The sequence below is a fragment of the Lygodium microphyllum genome, chromosome 28, assembly GCF_053477565.2.
Source record: "Lygodium microphyllum isolate KBCC chromosome 28, Lygodium_microphyllum_v1.1.10, whole genome shotgun sequence".
In the NCBI taxonomy this organism is placed as follows: domain Eukaryota; kingdom Viridiplantae; phylum Streptophyta; class Polypodiopsida; order Schizaeales; family Lygodiaceae; genus Lygodium; species Lygodium microphyllum.
In genome coordinates this window covers 65,140,157-65,166,013 of record NC_141162.1, presented here as the reverse complement: position 1 = coordinate 65,166,013, position 25,857 = coordinate 65,140,157, and the positions used below count along the sequence as shown (strand labels likewise).

Sequence of the window (25,857 nt, the reverse complement as noted above, 5' to 3'; positions counted from 1 at the left end):
TACTCCAAGAGATAGCACCTACACTGAAAGTAAAGCAATAACCTGTTGACCTCCTGTAGTCAGCATCTCCAACCCCATCCAACCATATAGAACAAAAGCTAAATCTCTTGTACCTACTACTAGATAACAAATACCTAAGTCAATAGATCCCCCTCAAGAACTACACAATACTCGCAAACACCTGCCAATGAGCCAACTTGGGTTCACTCATAAAACTTGCAAGCAAACCAATAGGGAAGCACAAATCAATCTGAGTATTGAGAAGCCATATCAAGGCCCAATCAATTGCCTATAGCATGTATCATCCGCCATGGATGAATCTACATAGACACTCTCTCATCTCCAACTCGTGGTTACTGCACGTGGGATTTATCTTTGGTAGACGCCACTCTCCGACACTCCATTGCTCTGCCTTTGGGCATTCTGTACACTCTTACATTCATTTACAACATTCGTTCACTTCAAACTTTCTTCTCCTTGTGTTTGTCTCTATGTTTGAAACTTGAGTTTTTGCATTTAGGGTTTGAGTTTTGCTCTTTGTGTTTTAGTCTTGGTCGTACATGTATTTTCTCAGTGCAAACCCTAGCATATCTTCCCAGAGGAAGCTAGGTATATAAAGAAGAAAACAATGCCAAAATAGGGGCAGGTCTATTGGTCAACCAACATAAAATGCCCCAAATAAGCATCATAATAACCATAATAAAATGCCTAAATAGCCTACCCATGCCAAACTCACACATGGGTTGTTTGAACTCCTACTAGTAGAATGCACTAAATCGGGGTGGTAACTGCTAGAGAAGAGTTATTGCCATGTCCTCTCAAGTAAATGCCTTCTCTACATTTTGGACTTGCATTTGCAATTGCCGAAGCTTATTAACATGCTCCCACATGGAAGCTAACTTGGACGGTTCAACACCCACAAACGTACCTCTAGAGACACACGCTTTATCACAGTCATCCGATTGTACAACCAATCCAATTTCAGCCATATCTCCAAAGCAACGATCAAATGCTCTATGTGGGTTATCACGACTCACGAGCTGTAGGAGGGTCTATGGCCTCAATCACAAGTTCCACCAAATCATAGGACTCCAAAATGGCAAGCATCATTATTGGCCAAATGCAGTGATTCTCTCCATCGAGCTTCTAATCCTAAGGAAGCGCTAGTAACACGAGGACCTTACAGTCCATAATAGCCTAAAACTCCATGCCAAGCTTGAAAGACATTGTCACCTAAATAACCTTCACAGAAACAAGGGCAATGCCCTTTGACTCCGAAACGTAGCGTGCTAGGGCTTCCTCTGCTCATGCTAAACCTGTTTCAACTGCTCGAGTCGATGGAAACTCAAAATCTATAAAAAAAAAGGTTGAAAGCACAACCTTTTCTCCTTCACAAACAACAAAAACCTGCAAAATATCAGCAAATTTGCTCCATTCCCACGCTTTTCTACTCATCTCAATTTTGTGTCAATGTGCAACTCTCCCGTTCACCCTTGAGCATTGAAAACGCAGCCTTTTGTCGCGTTGACATCTCCTCTTCAAGTTTGCCCACAATCAATCAACCCTTCTACGCTACTCTAATGCCATGTTAGAGTGCAACGAATGCAAGTGTATAATCAAATTGAAAGAAAGAGAGAAACACAGAGAGAAGAGAGAGAAAGAGATGGTAGAGCACATAAATCTGTAGTGAACGAATGTGTTTGGCTTCTCATCCATGCCTCAAAAGCCTGAATTCCCACATAGCAAAGCATAAGCTATACTAGTTGTTTCTATGAGCTGAGACATGTTAGATACAATGGATTTGATACAAAAATCCTTGATTCCTTTAGAAAGCCCACATATATAATTTTCCACTTGCTCATGAAGAGGAATTGGATGATGAGAAGTCATTGGCAACAAGGCATCCCAAAACTTCTTATTATACTATTACATATTCTTGCATTGCGTTGCATCAAGCTTATTTTGAGCTATCATAATGTCTACCTTAAATATACTAGTCAACCAATTTGAAGCAAACATTTGCTTAAATTGTACCCATGTTGAAGGTGCTCTACCTTGCATCAAGAGCGTGGACCACCAGTGCAATCCATTCCCCTTCAAGAAAGTGGTTGCCTTTTGAATCTGGACCAAGTGGTAAAAGTTGACCCATTAAAACAAGTCTTGTCTATAAAGACATTCTTGGCTGTAACAACAAGAGTGGTGGTCCTGAAAGAGGAACAGAATGGGTGGGGTGGGTAGGGTGCCCACCATGCATGTGAGATGTGTGCACAATGGATCCAAAAGTGAGTATGGGCTAACTGGGCATGGTATGGTAGCCACGTGTATCCCAAGGAGTAGAAAGAGGGACCTGATAGGCAAAGGATGGAAATCCCTATGTGGGAGTGACCCATGGGGTGAGTGACAATGCACCATAGATAGAGGATGAAAATCCCTACATCTGAAAGATCAACAGATAGGTGGTGAGTACTCCAAGGAAGTCCTTTAGGTGGTTACCTTCTATAGGAGGGCTTCAAAAGTGTGGGAGAAGCTACAACTATCTACAAGGTTTCGTTGACCGTGTGAGATTTAAACCCTATGGTCAATTACAAACTATCAAAGTTCAAGGTGACACAAACACAAGATCAATTTCAACAAATGCAATCCACCCTCCCAAAGGCACATCTTGTAGGGACTATTCTCTATAACCTTCCTCTGGAGTTTGATGCTGTGGCCAGCACCTTACGAACCTAAACATCGGCAATACCTGTTAGTTTTGAGCATACGACCTCTCTCTATGCTGCTTGAGCATGAGGTTTCTTTGCATTTACAAGGGAGGCTACCATCTCAATATGTTGGTCCAAACAAAGCATTTGCAACTTCAAAGAGGGATGACAAGCAAAAGAAAGAAAAATAGCATTACCATTGTGGTAAGAAGGGGCATCTCCAAAATGAATGCAAGGAACAAGTGGCATTCCGAATGGAGAAGAAGAAGAAGAAGAAGAAGAAGGATAAGGACTTCTCCACCAAGTCATCGTCATCTTCAAATTTAGATTCCAACTCAAACCTTCCAACCAAGGCCAAGGCTACAAGGAGCTCTTCTTCTATGGTGAAGGCGAAGATAGCCTCCTCTTCCACCTTCTAGCCCATGTGTAGTCATTGCTCATGACTCTCCAATGCCAAAGAGGGAGTATGAGAGGATGACGGTGATGGGGCATCTTGCCCTCATCAATATACACATGTAGTGGACCTAGAGTGTGCCTTCTCATACCCATTTTTGAAGTGTCAGAGGTTTTGAAATCCTAGACCTAGGATTGACAACCAAGTTCATGTTGAGCTCTTTTGTTTGACAGAGAGTGCTCATGGCTCCTAGTCTAAGCTCTCATGAGGAGACTTTGGCAATCTAGCCAAAGGCAAGGAACCCATGGTCATGATGTGCTTTTTGTGAAGCTGGTTCATGACAAGCATTAGGTGTTGCTGTGACTACTTTCTATGGTCACGGATTGATATGACCAAGGTCTGATATGATCATTGTGGTATGTATTGTAATGCATCATTATTATTGTATATTTTATTGTACTAATCACCCACGATCTAAGAGAGGATCGTAGCAAAGTGTACATCCCATGGGTGAGTCTAGGCAATCCTATGCATTTATGTTTTCATGCCATAGATCTTTCAAGTTGGCCAATCCATAGTTTTGGGTGCCATTTTCATTGGCCGACTAGTCATCATGTTTGGCAATATTTTACCCCATTTATAGATTGCACCTCTCCCACTATCAACAATCAAATACTCATCCTTCAACATGACCGCATCATAATGGAGAGAGGAAGATTGGTGCACACTATCAGTTACTCAATTCCCAAGCCCTTGTACTGTTCTTGTGCCTTGATATATGGATTCCATTTCTCAAGCATATTCTCTTTGAGTTCTTGTTTGTAAATAGCAATATTCTTCTTTGTGCTTTACTTCTAGCAATCTGTTACAACAGTTTCTCTTTGCTTCCATTGAGCCCACTATTCTGACATCTATCAATAGTGTCTCTTTGCTTCCGTTGCTTCACACTTTTCTTGCATTGCCTTCATGGATGAATCTCCACTAGTAGACTTGGGCTTACCTACATCCTTCTCGCTATTAGAAGATTGACCCTACTAATCAATATTGCCATTCTCACTTATAATCAAATAGTGTGAATATCTAACTAGGTTCATTTCTTCTATAGATTATAAAACCAACCTTCTAAATACACCCAAATTTTTTATAATCAAATAGCGTGAATATCTAACTAGGTTTGTTTCTTCTGTAGATTATAAAACCAACCTCCTAAATGCACCCAAAGTTTCCAAGTCGTGAGGGATGAAGTGAAAGGATAGATGCAAGGAAGCCAACACAAAAAGTTTACAAATTAAAAGAAAAAACTACATAAAAAACTGTATTGACGACCTCCATGGACTGCTTTAAGCGGCATAGAATTCTGCATTCACATCTGCCAACATGATATTGAGCCTTGACGTTTTAAACACTAATCCTCTAGTTACAACTTCAAGCTTAAGCCTCAAAGAATCTGTAGGAACAAATGTATTAGGCATTTGAAACATTGACAATTAGTAATTTGGAGAAACATTAACAATCACCCATTTGGTTCTAGCTAGAGTCTTTAGATTATTGATTGCTTTTGTAACAAAATATACTCTTGCAATTTGTATCTTATTTCTAAGAGGAATGCGTTTGATGAAATGAGTCTTTAGACTTGATTTCTACACATCTATATGCCATACAATGCAACTTGAATGTTTATGTAATGAATTTCTTGAATTATTGATAAAAAATATAAGGGCCTCTATTGAAGGCAGCCAACCATACTTTTTCAATACTTCATAAGCATGTGCATACATCAATAAAATGGGCATAGATATCTCTCTTGCAATAAAGTGCAAGTATATTGCATAAGATTTTATGGTTACGATAAGACTCTTAAAATCAAATAATCCAATTGAATGTAATGAAAAGCCTCATGTCAAGCAAACATGGTATAATGTTAGCCATGTTATCTTGAACCTCTTCACCTCCAATCAATGGTGATGTAACATGGGTATGCCTTTTAAGCCATAGCTTGAGATGAGACTCAATTGAGCACCAAAGGGGTTGCTAAGAGATATTGTGCCCTTGTGCACAAATAGATGTATGGGCCACAAGTGAATAAGTGAATGTCTTGGTTCTGGTGCTGATTGCTGTTTCTGACTACTATTTCAAGTCTGATCGCACTTTCCAACTGCTGTAAAGTTTGTGTTTTGCTGCTGTCTTGATCCGGCTGGCATGGATGTTAGCTTTGACAGCTGGGCAGCAGTTTTCCGCAGCTAGGCAGCCTGAATTCTCTGCATTTTTAGTGCTCCCCCTGCATTTTGTTTGCTGCAACTTGCGTTTTCACTGTCCAGCCACTGTTTTTTGCAACAGCTGCTAACATTTTGATCTTCTATGCAATCGATTTCACTTTTTGTTTACAAGCACCAACTTCTTCCTGCCTGCATTTTCAGCCTGATCTCACTCAAGGGAAGGTTCACAACACATTGGTGGTTGTGCCTCTGTTCAATACATTCACGTCACATTATGTTCCTCTCTCGTCCTTAATCTGAACTGTTTTCTTTTCTTGAACTGTTGAACTCTTGGTATTAGGTTGTTAGTCGTAAGTCTCTCTCACACCCCCTACCTATTCTCTACATATCTATCAATGGCTCCATGTGTTCTTCTACCAAAATCAAGTTTAAAGGCCTTGACTATCTAACTTCAAGTGCTGTGATGAAAGCTTAGCTTGTGCAAAAGTGACTCTGGTACATTGTCTCAAGATTTGCCTTGCATCCCCAAAAACCATCTCCTCTTCCATGCAATTGGGATGAAGACAACTATGAGGAAATCCCCCTTGAGTCGAATGATATGATTCAATAATTCATTTCTTGAGTGACACAGATCCAAGATCAACTTCACAACATGCAATCTACTCTTCCCAAAGCCATATTGTAGGGACTACACTCTCCATTCTATCTTTCACTGTTTGATGATGTTGCAAATGCCTATGCTACCATTGTGGTAAGAAGTGGCATCTCTACAAGAATTGCAAGAAGCTAGCGATGTTGCAAAAAGAGGAGGAGAAGAAGGGCAAGGTTTCCTTTAACTCTTCATCATCCTCACCTTTGGACTCCAATTTTGGCCATGCGACAAAGGCTACATATGCCTCAACAACATTCTAGCCCTAGCGATGGCATCATCCTTGACAAATCTCCAATGCCAAAGAGAGTGTAAGTGAGTGGCCGTGGTGGTCGTGGTGGTGGGGAATCCAAGCCTCGTCCAAGCTTTCTACATGCATGGACTAAGTTTGACAAATTCAAATCCTGGAGCTCGTTTGCCTTTCAAGTCCATAATGGGAGGTTTGATAGAGAGTGGTCGTATAAAAAAATGCTCAACTACAGAATACAACACAATCGTACTACAAACGCCATAGGCCAAGTCGCAATCGAACAGGCTGGAAACAGGTCACCAGCTGTAGGGAAGGTCTGAACAGCAATCACCAATAGTCTGGGAGTGTCCAAAAGCTGGCACCAATTGCAAACAGCAGTAGACAGCAACTTGAACCAAGATATACTCCATACAAGATGTGGGCAGCAGAGTTTAAGCACCAACAATTTGCAAAAATGAGATTGAGACTGAGGGGTGGGCAGCCTGTCTATTTATAGATAGCTCGGTCCTCCCAAATTAAGGGGTTTGGCTTATGGGACACAAACACTCTCTAGGAATGCACTTCTTTTTAATGAAAGTTTGGTAATTTTAATTAATTAAACTTGTTTTGGGGAGTTTAATGTGGCTAATCAGCATGTAATGCATTTTTAGCTCAAGAAGTCCATGCTCCTAGACTATTCTTGTTAGCAAATTAGTCAACTCATGTGTGAGTCAGGGTATGCTTTATTGGGCTGGGTGTTGCCACTTTTATGAGGTTTATCCCTTCCATACACACGCATAATATTGGTTAAAGTAGTAAGCACAAGATCTCAACATTTAACCCATCACGTGAGAATTTAATCTTTCAATTTCCAAGTACATATACAATCATTTTCTTCCACAAGGGTGGAAGAACAAAATGTTTTCTGCATGCCCAAAGAGATATGAATATCTGCATCATGTGGACTGAACAAAAACTCGTTTTAGTGCAAGAAATGCTCCAATATTGTAGAGCCAGTGGCAAAGTTAAGTGGCACCCGAACTCTGAAAGGAAATTCCTTTCAGGCTTTTAAGAATCCAAGAGTTGCAAAGATAGATTCCATTTCAGCAATCACAAACATCTGAATCTCAGCCAAACTGACAGTTTTCATCAAATTTAAACCATAAGACCCAGTGTGGTTTCTAGAGCAAATTTCCAATTTTTATTTCAACTAAAGCATAGTTCTGCTCTACCTCGGCACCATCAGATGTTACATTTGAAAGCCTTCCCTGCATTTTTTTGGATCGGGGACTCTCCTTTTTCATAGCATTTTCCCAGGCAATATTTGGTGTCTCTGCACAGCATGTCACTCCTTCCCCCAAAGTAACCTAAAGTCACATAATCCAAGGACGTGAGGCATATATTTATACTGTGTAAAAACTCTACACGGCTATATATTTAGCTTACCACAAACAAAGGACCTCTAGCTCCCTCCTTCACTTCCATCTGATATGTGTGACCATTATGAGAGCGGACAGCTTGGTAACCAACCGGATAAGGATACCGATCTTTTCCCTGAGGCAAAACATTCAGAACCGTGTATACTTTAGCGTTCAATCAAAGCCTTTTGCTATCCTCAAACTGGTATGCCAAAAGACCATCACTTAATTTGCTCCAAATATAAGTATACGTGACAAGGGAGGAAGAAGCTTGGTTGAATCCTCACTGCATCATATTACAAGCATAGAGAGATCATTGTTTGTACCAAACTTGAACAAAAGTATGCTTGGCCACCCGCATTGCTCAGATAACAAGGAAATGGATTCCTCATCTGAATACTAGTGATCGAATGGCATGAAAGCGTTGGATCATATAACAAGCACAGAGAGATCATCATATGCACCGCTTAAACAAAAGGCTGCTTGGCCATACGCATTGCTCAGATAACAAATAAATGAATCTCTCGACTGCATACTAATGACCGAATAGCATGAAAATAACGCTATACATACCCTGGAACTGCTCCAGTACCTCTTCTCCCACGGACCCTGGTACAGTCTACCAATGGAGGTAACCTCCAATGCATTGCGCTTCCTCTTCTCCATGGATTATTGTTTCGATTTGCAGTCCCGTTTCTGCAACATGCGTGACCGTGTGTTCTATGGCGTCTTAGTGGCGCGAAATAGACGAGTGCACAAGAGTCTTAAACGAGCTGTCGTTTAGTTATCGACGAGCTGTTATTTTAGTAATCAATTCAATAACTTATTTTGAAGCAAGGTTACATTTTGAACGATTAGTAATGGTATTTTCATACGCGAGCGAGCAAGCAGTATTCTTTTGAAAAGCAAAAATTACACGATTCATGTAGTAGTGGAGTAGGATAAGGAGGCCATGAAGTTTTGGTAAGGGTGTACAGGGGGTCATATGCAAAGTAGATTGTCCAGATTATCTACATCAAGGAAGAATCTCCCCTCCTATCTTGGGCACCAGCCCATCTTCCCTTGCCCACTGCTTTCAATCATCCTCTAGCTATCTACTAAGCTACTTCGGACTGAATTAGTTTGATCTTTTGCCCTAAGAGGATGGGGTCCATCCAACCTATGCCACCAATTGGGAGGCCTCTCTAATCTTATACCTTCTATTAAACCAATGCCTTATCAGAGTTATCCAGGGCGGTCTTCTTTGATCCTCTTAATTAAGTTGAACATCAATGCTTTGGCCTTATTTGCCAAATGAGGGACTTCCAATCCATCTTCCACTTCAAGCAATGTCACCAAAGCCCAAAAAATAGGCCTCCATCCTCGTCTTTCTAAGGGCTTGTCCCAAAGGAAGGCCGCAAATTTTGTTTCCAAAGCATTCCAATATAAAAGAGGTAAGCATTACTTTGACAATCATGGTTTTCCCCAACTAGCTTACTGGGGTTCCTTTCCACTTGTCCACCTTGGCTTTGACTTTGTTTTTGAGCCAAATTACTCTCTGCTTCATTGAAATACCCACCCTAGGCAAGGTGCCCTAGATGGCTAAAGACTTGCCCATGTGGAATGCCTCAAAAGTCTAGGTCAACAACCCACAAAGCGTTTTCAAAGAGCCCTAAATAGACTATGTCAATTGTGGGCATGGTAATGGCAAAGCCCAAGAGTTCATTGAAGTCCTCATAGACCATCACTAGCTCTTGAAATGACTCTTCTTTAGCCCGAACCATGTTTGAATTGTCGTCAACAAAGAATTGAGCTACAAATTGCTTGCTCCTTGAGATGGTGGCAAGCCCTTGATTAGGTGTTTTTGGGCCTTCAAGTCAATACATCTTAGCAAGGGGTCAGTGACGATAGCAAAGAGGAAGGGGGCTATAGGATAGCATTGTCTCAATAAGCTCTTTACCTCGAAGGGCTCCAAGCACATTCCATTTACTTGGACAACTATAGTGGCATTACAAAACAACATTTGAATCATGCTCACAAATACTTGGTCAAATCCCATCATTAACGAGACTTTTAGTATGAAGTCCTAGCTTACTTGATCATAAGCTTTCTCGAAATCCATATTAATTAGCAAGAAATTAGTTTAATAAGATAGAGCATAGTCAATCAAAAAGATTAGGTTAAGAATTGCATCATGAAACTTCCTATCATGGATGAAGTCATACTATTGGGGGTGAATGAGCCTCCCAATGAGGAAATTGATACTAAGGGCTAATGCTTTAGCCATTATTTTGCAATAAACATTGAGCATATTTAGTTGCCTCTAGGTGTTCAGCTTAGCTCTATCCAATGATTTGGATTTGAGTTTAATTAGCTTGGTGTTGATGCCCCTTGAGAAGCAACCATTTTTATCAGTAGATTGAGAAACCTTACAAGATCCTTGGCACAAATGTCCCATAGTTCCTAAGAAACCCATGAGTGAGTGACCTTTTATGAACCTATGTTGATGATTATCTATACATCTCTACATGATAGGAGAGAGACTAGTTGCAATGGCCTTAGTAAATACCTTATATATAGTACTCACAAGTGAAATTGGTCTCTAATAGCTCAATTTGGAATAGTGTTTTGTTTTAGGAATGAAACTAATTATACTCCTTGTCCATCTTTTAGGGAGTTGGATGCCCAAGTGAAACGTGAAAACCCTAACCCTAAAAACTTGTATATGAAGTATGAAAAAGAATGGAACAATATATTTTTATGGGTGCTAACTCAAGTTTGCATCATCTTGTCGCTCTATTGCCTGTCAATAAATATTGAAGGATAAGAGTGAGGGAGTGGGGGACAAGGAGTGATTATCTCTTTTTCACCCCATCTCAATGATTTGAGTGTATGAGTGAGAGTGTGTATTGTGGAGTCTATGAGACAGTGAGGGATGTATAGCAAGGAGCTCTCTAATTCTCTTATTCTCATTAAGTTTGCCTACAATGACTTCGCTCTTGCATGGGCAACAATGGAAGCAAGTATGTGAGTGAGGAGTGGTGCACCTAGATGATGGAACAATGCTCAATGAGGTATATGACTACAACGTCGTATAAGTTGATAAGTGTTCTCACTACAACCACCTTGAATCAAATTATCATTCAACAAGGTGATAGGTTAGTTCATCATGTCTTATATGTGCGAGTAGACTAAGTGAGAGTTACTTGTTGGCTTTGTGTATTGAGCCCCTTGAAATGATAAGGGTATTTCCAATAGTCCCACACTTAACTCATAGAGCACAACATTTTTCTTTTATTGGCTAGACCAAGGAGAATTTGGCCATGAAGTTGCTTATACACTTTGTGTAGTAGAATAAGAGAGGTGCGCATGTGCCAACTTCAAAACACATGCAAATAGCTAGATCTTGCTCTTGTAGTTTGGGAGAAAATGCTTTAATTATGCATTTTCATGGGATAGAATAGAATTTTTGTGAATTATTTGGTTAGGACATGCCAAATCAAAGCAAAAATGTTATGAAATCTTGAGTTTTTACTTGTAGTAAGGAAATAAGTAAAGTGGAATTTATTAGATTTGATTCTTTTTGGTAAAGTATCCACAAATATATCAAAAGGAAGAGATTAGGAGAAATAGATGCATGTCATGCTTAAAAAGGAAAAAGGAGATTGTATTGAATATGCCGAGTGTACAATGCACAATTATGCTTTTGGGCATTACAAATGCGTTCTCATAAAAGGGAAGAAAAAGTGAGACTAACATGGACTCTCACATGCAAGGTCGAGGCAAGGTCCGCATATGGTGTAAGAGGAACAGGGAGAGAGAAATACTTCTCCTGAATGTATCATGGTTTTAGAAATGTACCACAAGCTAGAAGGGGAGGGAGGACGTAATATCCCTTCACAAAAACAAGGGCTTGCACCTCCTCTACCCATCTTTTTATATGTGCAACTAATCACCGGTTTTGATTTATCTTTATTCTAGTTTTGTTAAATTTATCTAGCTTTTTTTTTTCATTCAAGAAATCAATAGCATTTTTATTTATTTTCATTTTTTAACACATGCAACTTTTAGAAGCGCCTTTTAGCATTTTAGCTTGTTAGTCATGGCTTTTCGTCATCCATTGTAAGCTTCTTCGTTGATTGCTTTGAGCTTCCCTTCGCTTTGCTTTAGCTTCCCTCAAGAGGAAAGACCTATCCAGTTTCACTTCATGCTATTAGAGGAGAGCCCTATCCAAGTTAGTTCATGCTACCTTGTTTTTGCATTTTTGCTACCATCAATCGTGTGGATGTGGCTAGTGGTGGTGTGATTGTCCGTTGAGTCTCATCTCATCCACTAAGGCTTGTCTCGTGTCATCTACTCATGCTTATCTTATGTCATCATTGTACGGCTTGTTGCATGTCCACTAAGGCTCATAAGCAACCGAGCTTAGTAGGTTGTGATTGGTTGCATGATGTTTCCTACAATGAAGAGAAAACTCAAACATGATAAGATTTTGAAAAAAAAAACACAAGAACACACTAGCAGCAACCATATGGATGAAATAATAGCTTGATAAAATTTGGAAATTAACAAATAAGAAAAAAGACTATAGCTTGAAAATGATAAACTTTTTGAAAAATAACAATGAGAGGAAGAGAAGACCTTACAAATGAAATAGTACTCCATCATTGTGTATGTCCATGTGATGGTGTCAATCCATACAAGTTGTGTACTCCATCATTGTGTCTATCCATGTGATGGCATGTGCTAGTGTGCATAGATAATTAGTTAATTAGCATAAATAATCATCGTTGCCTATTCATGTGATGGTGTGCACCATAGCATAGTTAGATGGCATGTGTTATAACATAGTGTGTCATGGCATAGTTAATTAGTTAATCAATTTGATTATGTCCCTTTTGTCTGTGTGAGTCATCTTTTATATCCATATATACCATAGTTAATTAATTTGATTTTGTCCATTCTGTTCGTGTGTGCCATCCATTCTATCCATGAATGCCGTCATTAATTGATTTGATTAGACTAAAATCTTAATTAATCGTAGTGTGTGTTAGTTGTTTTGATGGTTAATTAAGTAATCAATTCGATTAGTTAATATTTATTCAATTATTGTAGTCAATTAATGCGAGTAGACTTAAATCTTAATTATCTGTAGTGTTTGTTAGTCCCTGTGATGGTTAGTTAGTAATTAAATTGATAATTAAATTATTTAGTTTTAAATTGATTAGATCAATGCAATCAATCAACTTGGTTAGATTAATTTATTAATTTGATTAGTTAGTAGTTAGTTAGTTACAATAGTTAATTAATTTGATTAGATAGTGTCTGTTAATTCGTGTGATGGTTAGCTAGTGACTAATTTGATTACACTCAAAGTTAGTTAGTTAATTAATTTAATTAGTTAGTTTTAATTTGATTAGCTTAATTAATTTGATTTGATTTGATTACTCAACTTAGTTAATTGATTTGATTAGATTGATTAGTAGTCAAAGAATTCAATTAGTTAGTTTTAGTTATATTAGATTAGATTACTTGATTAACATGTTTAGTTAATCATAATTTGATTTAGTTCATTAGTTTTGTAAATGAATTAATTAAGATCAAATAGTTTAAAAACTTAGTTATTAATTTAAACTAACAAGCTAAAAATTAATTTTGTAAGCTAATATGATGGTGGCAAGGAGGACTAAGGTATAGGAGGTTGAAAGTGGTAATTACTTTTAAGCTAAAACTAAAAACTAATTTAAATATGGAACTAGTAATTTTGATACTTAGAAACTTAATATAAATATACGCATGTTTATTGGTGGTTTTAATAGTTACATTATCATTACTTTCTAGCATAAAACTAATAATTGCTTTACATAGTTTGCTCATTTGTTTCTATTTGTTCATTGTAGGTTTCAATCTAGCAAAAGCAACTATAATATTCATACACACAATCTTTGATAATATTAGATTCTACATTTTTCTCCTTTTTATTGTCATCAATAGTAAAGAAAAACTAAGAAAAGTCGAGTACACCTTCTCAAAAGATATGGGAATGACACTTTTTCCCATAATTATGAAACAACAAAAATACTTATATAAGCTTTTCAGCATGCTACTTGTGTAGCATGTTTATGTGTTTTTTTTTTCCTTACTCCTTTGCTTTTACAAAGCTATAAATTGAGCTCTCCATAAAATGTGTTAAAAAAAATCAAACACAAAAATAACTAGATCTTAGATTTTGATCTTATTAGCTCCAAAAACTTATAAGTATTGTCCACGTAGCATAGATTAAAAGAGATGACATTTCATTTTGCTTAAACATATTAGAAGATTTTTTATGGTTCTTTCAAGCATACAAATTAAAAAGTAAGAGTGTATTAATTCATAAAAACATACTATTGTGATTAATAGGTTACGTTTTTATGCTATTAGGATACACAATAGTAATGGACTTTGTGTAGATGCCAAGTCATAGGACTTCATGAAGGTCTTCTACGAAAAGAAAAACCATGGTCTCTAGAAAATCATCACTAAAATCATTTTCCACAGGTTGGTATGATATACACAATTTGAAATTATATTGGGCAATAGAATGTAGAAGCATCATTTTCACACTAACAATATATTCAACTTGTAGAGTAATCATGATGTAGGGTAATCATCTTAAAGAATGCACTATTCCTATTCCTCCTTTCACATGGTCATGATACATATGATGGTAATATATATCTCAATGAATACATCCTGTATTTATATCAACACTATTCTCCATGTATACCTTGCACAAGCCTTACATCCTGATAGTATGCTAGCAAAAACAATTTGTGTTGGTTGCAAATAGCACGAGCACAACTTACTTACAAGAAGACATTGGGGATCTTATTTTGTGAGCTTTCCTTTTCATTCTTTTGCAAGCCAATTTTTTTTTTTCTAGCTTTTTCGTGCAATGTACCCATTCTATATATAAATATCTCTATGTAGCTGACTCCCATATGGAAATATCCTAGGTCATGCATGAATTTCATGCATATATTTATAGCATGATCAACCGAAATAGGAAAAGATCCTACTTCACGATTTTCATGCATACAAAAAGAGAATAACAATACTTCACTATTACTAAAAGAGTATGATACTTTGCATTTAGATCAAAGTTATCCAAAAAACACAAAAACAAAATGAACGTGGCATACTCTCAACATAACCAACCAATTCAGGGTAAAGTATTTCTTGCTTGTGTCCAATACATGAACACACATCAAGAAAACAAAACTAACATGGCATATTCTCAACATAACTACATAGTCACCTAGCATAGTCATCAATCAAACTATAGTCACACGATGAAGTACATAATAAACATATAAGAGTAGCAACAAAATGAAATGTCTAGAGTCTCTGGGAAAAACACTCTCCCTCTTAGCACAGTACTAGTCCACATACTATGGTGGACAAACAGTCCCTATAGAGCACATCATCTAGCTCCAGATACATGTAATTTCTCATCTCCTTTGCATTGGTCCATGCCAAACCACGACACACTGTAAACAATAACGATCACGTGTTTAAAAATAATAATATCTCCACATCAACCCTAGTAGGAATCCCATGCACCTCCATAGGATAGTCAAAGCCATCTAGCACAGAGTTGTGATGAGCTAGAAAGCGAACTACATCAATGGCCTCACTAGCCTCTCAATTATAAAACAATCTTTGGTTACCCACCAAATGCCACAAGCAAATGGTGAGGTCTAGCATCTGTTTAGCATTATGAAAAGTGCATGTGCATATATGTAGCATAAAGTAACTCACAAAACCAAATAATATAAGTAAAGAAGGTGCATATGGTCCAAGTCTAAATAGGCTAATGTATCATAAATCGCTCCATTAATGTTTTTGTGAAATTGTCACACCTAGTCTTGTCTATTAAAAAGGACTTGATTTTCCATTCAAAAACTATATGTCAATAGAGTGAAATGGTTCAAAGTACTAATAGTTGACCCTAAGATAGCATTGAGAAACTATGTCATTTGCACATTGCCTAGAACCTTCCAAGGGCAGCTATATAAGAGAAGATCTTAAACACAAACTCAATTAAGCATACAAGACTAAATAGAGCCAAGGTCAAGAGAGAAAATTAGATTGATCCCTGTAGCGTAGTGACGCTTAGATACACTAGCCAAGAAGGGAAAGACAAAAAAGAAACACTAAGAGCTAGTAGGACCACAAGCACTCTATCACATAGCTAGAGGAAAAAATGACTCATCCCAAGTTGATACACAAGAAAATCTAGAGTTAAGCATTTTTAACCAACCTTGAGGGAAAATAGGCAATACACATTAGGACTTCAACTATTCAAGATCCCATTATCTTCACTCAATGTGACATATGTCTTCTTTGAGAGAGTAAATTTCCACTTCACTCCATGTAACAAATGTCTTCCTCGAGAGAGTATAAACATGAGTAGAAGGGTGAGGGAAAATGGTTTTCGTCAATGCTTTATGAAAGTGGGGTCCTCATATTTTGGTGTGTGAATAGGACAAAAGGACCCTATTAACATCTATCTTAAGGTAGGGATGTGATGGAGGCAGCTGGGGGTCACTGCATGATGAGGAAGCTTTGGAAAGGATGCAGTGAGGATGGAGTGATAGGGCAATAACATCAGCAATGGAGGGGGGAGCCAACGAGGAGAAGCAACAAAAAGAGGGGGTAGGTGGAGATATTGGAGATTAAGGAGTGTAGAAAAAATGCAACATAGATATGCTAGAATGATAAAGACAAGTGATCACTACATAGAAGAACAATGTTTTATTTTATTATCATTTTTCTTATAACAATGACACAATCATCACGATCAAGTTTTCATGATATTTTCCTTACATGAATACGATTTCATGTAGTTAAATATATGCTATTCATTCTTAGTATCATTAAACTGGGACATGCCCTCTTAATGCAGGAAGCCAAATCTTCATTTTGCAACCATCCTAAAGCTCATAGTTTGAAAGCTAAAGATTTAAGGATTGGAATTCATCATGACGATAATATTTGCAAGTTTGAATGCCATGTTGCTTAATGATGTAAGACCTTAATTGATAACCAATATATTTTATTTGCAACAAGAGTTTGTATCCCACATTGCATGAGCCCATGCAAGTGGGGGCATGGAAGCTTGCTTAGGCCATACCAATAAAAATTTATAGCTCTAATATGGCAATGAAGGACTATGTAGGGGATGTGAGCTCATCAAGAGTAGTTAGCACTACCACATAAGAGAAAGTAGCAAAGGTGTAGTAGAAGGCATTGGAGGCTCTAGCAAAGCTAGCAAGGAGGAAAGATGAGCCTCACTCAACACACAAGAGGATGTCAAACTATACTTGGAGGCCAATGCCAATGTAGTTTCAAAATCCTTGTAGTAATGCTTAACAATAATAGGGATAAGAGAATGGATGGCATGGGCAAGTGAGTCATCTTAGATGCAAACATGGTGCACTTTAACATAAGAGTGTTAGTGGTTTTCTTTACTAGGAAAGCTTTGAAAGCTCTTGGTTTGGCTAACTTGTTTCACATGATTCTCAAATTATAATGCCAAGTTGAGTAGATCTATAATAGGGGTAGGGGGTAAGGTGATATTTAGTAATAAGAGTGCAATGCAAAAAATACTCAAAATTGGATTCTTCTTCTAAGTCTCAAAGCTCCTAGCCTACTTATGGAGTCTTTTTCTCGACATTGCTAGGGGTTTGAGTAGACCTCTTTACATTTCCCCTCTTGCTAACCCTTAGAGAAATTACATTTTCTTGCTTTGGAACATAATGGAGGAGAAGCCAAACTTCATCAACATTGACATTCCTATTTTGGGAGAACTGCAACATAACCTTTTCTAAAGTTGATTCACTAGTGCATGTTGCCATTGTGATTAATGGGGTCACTATAAAAGGATGCCCACAAATTGAGGTAGAGAATAATCACAAAAAGCAGCCAGTTAGAGCACCTTTTGTGGAAAAGTTAATAATGTTCCAGATGATAAAGGTAAAAGTGTTGAAGCAACTAGAGAGGTGGATCAAGAAGGATGATAGAAAATTAAGACTAAAAAGGATAAGAAAATATCTCAAAAGTAATCAACAATCCTTGATAGCATGCTCAAGAACCTACCTTAGATTTAAATTTTTTGGAACAAAGCTTACATTCCAAAGAATAGTCATGCTCAAATCAATGCATTTGCACAACTCAATGGAGTTCCACTAGAATAACTCAATATTGAGTTTCTAGGTTGGGATACAAAAACAAGGTAGCTTCACATGGGCATTGTCGTGAAGGAGTAGAGAATAACAATCAAGATTGCTTCATGGCTCGATTCAACTCCAGAGCTTGAGAGGAAGACATTAGGAAAAGAAAAAAGGTTTAAGGAGCACTCCTAAAATGAATATGGAGATAAGGGATATCAAAATTAGCCTAGATTGAATGGAGAGGTGAAGAAACTTCATTTTTGGAAATGGATTACTAAGCATGGCTTTGATATTATTAATGCTTTGAAACACAAGTGACATAGATGGAGTAGTTCTAAGTTCCAACACAAGCACTATTCATGCTACCTTGAGGGAGTCAAAAATGGTAATTTTGCTTGCATGACATAGTCAAATCAAGTAGAGACTTAGAATGCATTTATAGGTTTGAATATGGTAGCATTTTTACTATCTCTATAAGGTGGGAAAAGAGAAAAATGAACATCACCAATGTCTATGGAGCTAACGACAATACAACAAAGGGGAAGAAATGGACTCAACTACTTGATGTCTCACCAAGAATAGGACTTGTTGGGGGTGACTTCAACATGATCATGGACTAGCGTGATGCATCGTCCTAATCTTTAGTTTGCTCAAGTGTACTGAGCTTGATTCCTATAAGGAAGTATTACATAGTTGGGGGATGGAGGACATAGCAAAGGTGTTGCAAATCTTTCTTTACCCAGAACTCATTCATTCATAAAAATTATTGGGCTTTGACTATATAGGTGGTATTGTAGTGACCATGACTCATGGCCCCCTCCTAGCAATCACCAACCTAGAGTTGGATATTGAATCTCTTTTATCTAATCACCTACCTATTGTATTGTAGCTCAAAATAGTGGATGCTCAAGGTCACTATGGGTGAGCCCAAGACACTACTTGCAAAGGGATTTTAACCATGTACTATTGGTGGTAATAGGAAAACTAAAAGAAGACATATATATAGCATGGGGAGAATAGAGACCAATAGGGTGTGGGTTTTTTTTCCGTTCTTGGGTGAAAAAAAAAAACACTTTGTTGCTCTCTCTTCTTCCCATGTTGTCTATTCTCAAAACCGTGGTTTGTTTTTTCACCAAAAAGGGGTTGCCACTAGCCCCTTATTGGGTGAAGAAAACTCACAAATCCAGTTGGGTGAAAAGTTACTCTCTCAAGGAATGGGTCACTAGATATTTTTTTCATTCAGGACCCCTTTTTGGCAAGAAAAAATTACACATATAACATACCCTCTCTCTCATCACCCTCTCTCACCCTCAATTTTCTCAACTAATTAACAAATATTTACTTAATTAACTTTATGAGTGAAAGAGAGAGATATAATTTTTTAAATAGTAGATCTTTACACTCCTAGAAGCATAATATGAGATAGTCATACAAAGTAGAAGCTTATACACACTCATTCAAACATTGCTTTATTGCTTAAAAAACACACTCATTCAAACATTGCTTTATTGCTTAAAAAACACACTCATTCAAACATTGCTTTATTGCTTAAAAAACACACTCATTCAAACATTACTTTATTCATGTTGTCTCTCTCTCTCATCCCTCTCCCATCACTTTGTTACTTTGCCTTCCCATGCTCTCTCTTCTTTCCATGCTGTATCTTCTCAAAACTGTGGTTTGTTTTTTTGCCAAAAAGTGGTCACCGGTAGCCCCTTATCCAGTTGGGCAAAAAGTTACCCTCGCCAGGAATGGGTCACTAGAAAAAATTTTCATTTAATAAGGGGTTGCCAACGACCCCTTTCTGGCAAGAAAAAATTACACATACCACATGTCCTCTCTCTCATCACCCTTTCTCTCTCTCCCCCCATCTTGGGTATCCTTCAAAGGGAAATTTGTATTGGCTCTTTAGAAATAGAGTCATCCAATTTTTTTATTCATGCTAGAAGGTTTGGACAATCTATTTGGCTACAATTTTTTCTAATATAATGACAGTAGGATAAGTAACTGTTAATATAATAGGTAAGAACACCACCTATTGATGGGTCTAGTAGGCTTCTATAATACCTAGACAGGGGTGTCAAGATAATGTCTAAATTAAAACATTGCTAGATGGCATAATCAAACATTTAGAATATGTTTCAAGTAAAAATGGTATATTAAAAAATATAAGTTTTTTAAATTCTAAAATCAATCAAAATAATACTAAAAAATATAAGTTTTTTTTTTTGGAGGCAAGGTTTTGTTTGTTGGGGGAGGCGGGGGGGGGGGGGGGGGGGGGAGAGGTTTTGTGGTGGGGGGCGTGGGCAAGGTTTTTGTAGGTGGGGGGTTTGTAGGGGGATGTAAGGGCTTTGTAGCTATACTGTGGCATTATGACTGGAAACACCTATATGACTCTGAGCCCTGCTTGGTTTCCACTCTACATGTGATTCCCTATATCCAATGGTGAATCCTCTTATGTGCGGTGTAATGAGGGTGTAGTCCTAGGATGTGCCTATGTTGTACCATTTCTTTATTTGAATAATACAAGGGTATACCTTGCTCTCACATATTGTGTTACCTTTTTGTGCCGCATTGAGTGAGTAACGAGTGCATGTGCATCACACTTGGTATTAGAGCAACTCTTGCTCGGAGTGAAGGAGTGCTCATGGAAGGCAGGAGACAAGATCCAATGCCCTAAAGAGAACAAGCCAAAATGACCCATGTCGTATTGCCCCACGTCGCATCGACCCTATCGCGATGACCCCCATCATGTCGACCTCGGCATGATGCCCCAGAACGGAGACCCCGGCACCATATGCCATCTGAAGACATGACACGGCTTTCCTGCAACATAACCACCACTTGAAGGCGAAACACGACTTCCCTGTGTCGACAACCCCAACGACCACATTGAGGACGACCACATTGAGGACTTCCCTGTGTCGACAACCCCAATGACCACATTGAGGACGACAGAGAGAATGTACCCATCCCAACAATGGAAGAGAGGAAGAAGAGTAAAGGGCAAGAATAGAGAGTAGCCCAAGAGGAGAAGGTAGCCAAATTGGAGAGGCAGTTGGAGGGCATGTCAGGCATGCTAGAGTTAATTTGGTTGAGGAACATGCAGATGAAGGAAGAGGAAGAGAAAAGGAGAAGAAAGCTAGAAGTGGAGCATGGCTATAGAGAATGGGTGTTACAACAAGAAGAAGAGGAGAAAAGACAAAAAATACAAGAGGAGATGTATAGAGTAGGGAGAGAGCAGACTTTTAGGAGGGTGCAAGATACAAGAAAAAACAAGAAGGTAGTAGAAGTAGGAATGAAGAATAAGGACAAGAAGCACAACCATAGAGAAGAGAAAGATAGTGATAACTAAGAAGATGACTATGAAAAATTCAAGGTGTCCCAACCCGCCAAGTACAAAGGAGAGAGAGACGGACAGGCTCTAAAGAAGTGGATTGCAGAGGTGGATAGATACTTGAAATATGTCCAAATCACTGAAGATAGGAAGGCAGAGGTGGCATCCTCTATTTGGAGGAGGACGCTGCTAGTTGGTACCTGCTGGAACAAGAGCAGGGACACACCATCTTTTCATGGAAAGAACTCCAAGAGGAACTCAAAGATTACTTCATTCCAAATATGGAAAATTCAAAGTCATAGATGAATGGAGAAACCTCAAGCGAACGGAAGGGAAGATGAAGGAGTACATCAACAAATATAGGAAGCCCATGCTGCAATTACCCAATATGGATACTAACACCAAATTGCATGGATTCTTATTTGGGATGCAAGAATGAGCTAGAAGAGATGTAGAGAGGTAGGAGCCAAGCAACTTAGCAGAGGCCATGAGAATGGCCAAAAGACTAGTGGACCTGGAAAGCAGGAGGATAACACAGGGGAACCGGAATAGATTCAACACCAACCTCAACAACAATTCATGGACCCTGAGACCCAATGCTCCTAGAGGCCCGTTCACAAAGACACAGAGCCAAACTTCCACCATAACACCAGCTGCGTTGCAATTCGCATTAGTACCAAGAGGAATAGTGGGCAGATGGGAGAAATCAGTTAAGTAAGGAGACATGGTCTACCTATGTATGATTCGACCCATTAAGCAAGAGAGAACCAAGAAGCCCAAACCTTAGACGAGTAGCACAGAAGTGGTAGAGATACTTGAAGAGTTCAAAGATGTAATGCCAGTAGAGCTACCCAAGGGCCTACCACCCAGAAGGGATGTGGATCACAAAATCGAACTCATTCCAGGATTTGTCCCACCGACTAGAGCCCCCTATCACATGAATCACACAAAACTCATGGAATTGAAGAAGCACCTGCATGAATTAGAAGAATAAGGTTTCATCTGCTCCAGCAAATCCCCCTTTGGTGCCCCAATGTTTTTTGTTAAGAAGAAGGATGGGGAACTTAGACCATGTGTAGATTATAGGTCCCTTAATAAAATCACCATAAAAAACAAATATCCCATGCCCCTAGTGGAGGACCTTTTAGATAGGCTACACGAAGCCAAGTACTTCAGCGCATAGACCTTAGGTCAAGCTACCACCAGATTCGCATAGTAAAACAAGATATCCCCAAAATAGCTTTTCGCACCCGATATGATAGTTTTGAAAAATTAGTCTTAGGATTTGGCCTAAGCAATGGGCCAGGCACATTTTGTGGCCTCATAGATGGAGTCTTTAGACCCGAGATAGATGTCATAGTCATTATCTGCATTGATGATCTACTAGTCTATAGCAAGACCCCAAAAGAACACAAGCAACACTTACATTTAGTCTTTGAGAAGCTACGGCAACATAAGCTATATGCCAAATCGAAAAAATCTGATTTTGTAGTAAAAGAGTTAGAATTTCTAGGTTTCATTGTACGAGCAGTTGGTATCAAAGTGGACCCCAAGAAAGTGGAAGCTATCCAAAATGAAAGGTGAGAAGGATCGAAGCTTGCATGGGAGAGCTATGGCAGGAGAGCAAGAGAGAGAGAGAGAGAGAGAGAGAGAGAGAGAGAGAGAGAGAGAGAGAGAGAGAGAGAGAGAGAGAGAGAGAGAGAGAGAGTTTTGGTGAGCACATTTGCAGGATTCTGGTCAATTGAGATCTTGACAAGGTCAACAAACTTGTCCTCAATGACCCCACGTATGAAGTGATATCTCACCTCAATGTGTTTTGTCTTCGCATGGAGGACTCGATTCTTGGCTAAGTGAATAGCACTCATAGAATTTGAATGTAGTGTAGGGATAGCATCAATACCAAGGTCATGAACCAAAAGGCCTAACCATATGGTGTCCTTGCAAGCCTCAGTGGCTGCAACATGCTCGACCTTAGTGGTGGAAAGAGCCATACAATTCTACACCCTGGACATCCAAGAGATAGCACCTCCGGCATAGGTGAACACATAGCCAAAAGTGGACTTCCTACTATCTACATGTCCTGCATAATCCGAGTCAGTGTATCCCACAACTTCTGTATCCTGGCTACCATAGCATATGCACATATCTGCAGTGCCCTTTAGGTACCTCATGATACCCTTCACAACATTCCAATTCTTCTTGCCAGGTGTAGCCATATAGCGTGCCACAACACCAACTGCAAAGGCAATATCTCGACGAGTGGCTATCATGGCATACATAAGACTGCCCATTGCAGATATATAGGGAATCTTGGCCCTCTACTTATCTGTCCACAAACAATCAGCCTGTGATACCTTCACATAAGGCAACAATGGACAGTCAATAGGCTTCACGTGTCTTGCATATGGAAGCACTCAAGGACTTTATGAATGTACTCCCTCTGTGGCAAGTAGAGGAGTCCATGATGCCTCTTGCGTCTAATGCACATACCAAGTATGTGAGAGGCATGTCTTAGATCCTTTATCTCAGAGCTCTTCTTGAGTTGAGCCTTAAGAGCATCTAGCTTATCATGAGCTTTCCCTGCTAATAGCATGTCATCCACATAGAGGACCAAATAAGCAAAGATCCATCACGGGATTTCTTCATGTACAAGCACGGATCCATAGCACTACGGCTGTAGCCCTGTGACTGTATAAAAGCATCGAACTTATTGTACCATTACCTAGGTGCTTGCTTCAAGCCATAAAGGCTTTTATTCAACCTGCACACTAGGTGCTCCTTGCTAGGCTTTGTAAAGCCCTTAGGCTGCTCCATGTAAATCTCATCATGCAAATCCCCATGTAAAAAAGCCATCTTGACATCCATCTGACACAAGTCCAAGTCAAGTTGTGTGACCAAGGCCAAACCAAGTGGAGGGTGGCAATCTTAACCACAGGAGAAAAAACTTCATCAAAGTGAAATCCAAGCTCTTATTTAAAACCCTTAGCAATAAGTCTTGCCTTATAAGAATGTTGACAAGTTAGATTTGCATTTCTTCCATGAGACTTATTGCACGACTTGCCACGCGACTTGGATCGATATTTCTGCGAATCCCCGTCCATGGCCATTACCACGGTCATTCTTTGCATTTCCATCATGTCGGCCTCTAAGCATCAAAGCATGAGACACACGAGAGCATCCAAATTCTTATAGTTTATCTCTTCTTGCAGAAGAGAGCTCTCAATATCAGATAGCTTCAGAGTAGTGGTAGAAGCACATAAGGCAGTGCATAATAAATCCCAAGACTCATTAAGAGTTCCAAGCAAGAACAATGGAGTGACATCCTCTTTGAAATCAATGCCCTGAAAAACCAAGTTCTTAAGAATAGCATGAAACTGGCTCAGATGAGCTAACATGGTCACATTCTCTTTCATGCAAAGATCCATAAGATGTTTCAGCCAATACATTTGACTTGCAAGACTTTGCTTGTCATGGAGGTTCTTAATCTTATTCCAAAGCTACCAAGCACTCTATGCTTAACCACATTGTAGTGCACTTGTTTAGTGAGAGACAAAATGAGGGTGGACTTGCATAACTCATCAAGCTCCATCCATTCGTCATTAATCATAGTTACAGGCTGCTGCCCACTCAACCTTAGTGACTTTATCTATGACTTATGCACCAATACTTGCCAAAATTGGCTCTTTCAATAGGCATAATTTGTACCATCAATCTTAGTGATGTTGAAGATAGCACTATCAGTGGAAGAAGATGCCATACTGCAAACTGAAACAATGTAGATAGTTCAAAACTACTTGTTGTAAACTACAAAAAATGACCAAAAACCACCAAAACTAAGGCAAAATGGTGAGAAACAAGTATTTAATGATATTGTCCACTAAGTACCATCAAAAGTACATCAAGTAGGATGATTCAACATGAAAAATACATGACATTCCAGAGATATATGCTTGTTGTAATTTATGACACCAGTGTACAATGAGAGCTGACAGTAGGCAAAACCTAATATTCAAAGTCAATCACCGATTGTCAATGCAAAACCATCATCAAGCGGGCATAAACAAGCATGTAACTGTCAAATTGACATGAACTAACACCCAAGCATGTCAAACAAAGTCTTTCAGTAAAGTCGGTACAGCCCCCAATTAACAGGGCAAAATGTACATACCATTGCTAAGACCTCTGACAAAAGTCGGTCTCTGCTCAGTGAATACAAAGCTGAAAAAAGCCCAACTACATCTACACAGACCAAGATATATCAACCATACATCATCCACGAGGAGATCCCGATCTCAAAGATCCAAAATCTCAATATGCAGCCGTAAGTGTCAAGCAAATAAGCTTAAACAAAGCATGTAAGAGCACAGTGATGGAGTATCCAAGATCATACATCAGTAAGACATCTAGAGTATATGAGTGGTCAAGTATTCAATGATAGTATCAAATGTCATGAAGACAATCCCAATCAATCTTTGACAAGCCACAACAATATCAAAAAAAGCTCCAAAATATCCAAAGTCAAGCCCAAACGAAGCTCCAGTAGCATTCAAGTCCAAACAGTGTAACTAGCATGTGTAGGCAACACAAGCATCAAGGATGTACCAACGGGTCATACTACATAAACCATACGTATAACTCTGTCACAAAGAATGCCAGTGTAGACCAATATCAAGTAAATGCCTACCAATACGGAGCTCAAACAAGGCTCAAAATACA

At 38.8% G+C, this 25,857-nt stretch overlaps 1 protein-coding gene across 7 annotated transcripts in view; it reads right to left on the bottom strand.

Moving 5' to 3' along the window:
- Positions 1–8,361, bottom strand: part of LOC148011547 (DNA binding protein) — a 50,641-nt gene extending 42,280 nt beyond the window's left edge. For 6 of the 7 annotated variants that reach the window (XM_087670244.1, XM_087670246.1, XM_087670245.1 and 3 more), the window contains exons 1-3: positions 8,182–8,361; positions 7,637–7,744; positions 7,423–7,557 (exon numbers count right to left, since the gene is read on the bottom strand). In XM_087670244.1, the coding sequence (XP_087526370.1) occupies positions 7,423–7,557; positions 7,637–7,744; positions 8,182–8,274 (336 nt within the window). In that variant the 5' untranslated portion in view covers positions 8,275–8,361. The remainder of the gene's footprint in view (positions 1–7,422; positions 7,558–7,636; positions 7,745–8,181) is intronic. The other variant, XM_087670247.1, reaches the window with a different exon arrangement.
- Positions 8,362–25,857: the final 17,496 nt, after the last annotated feature.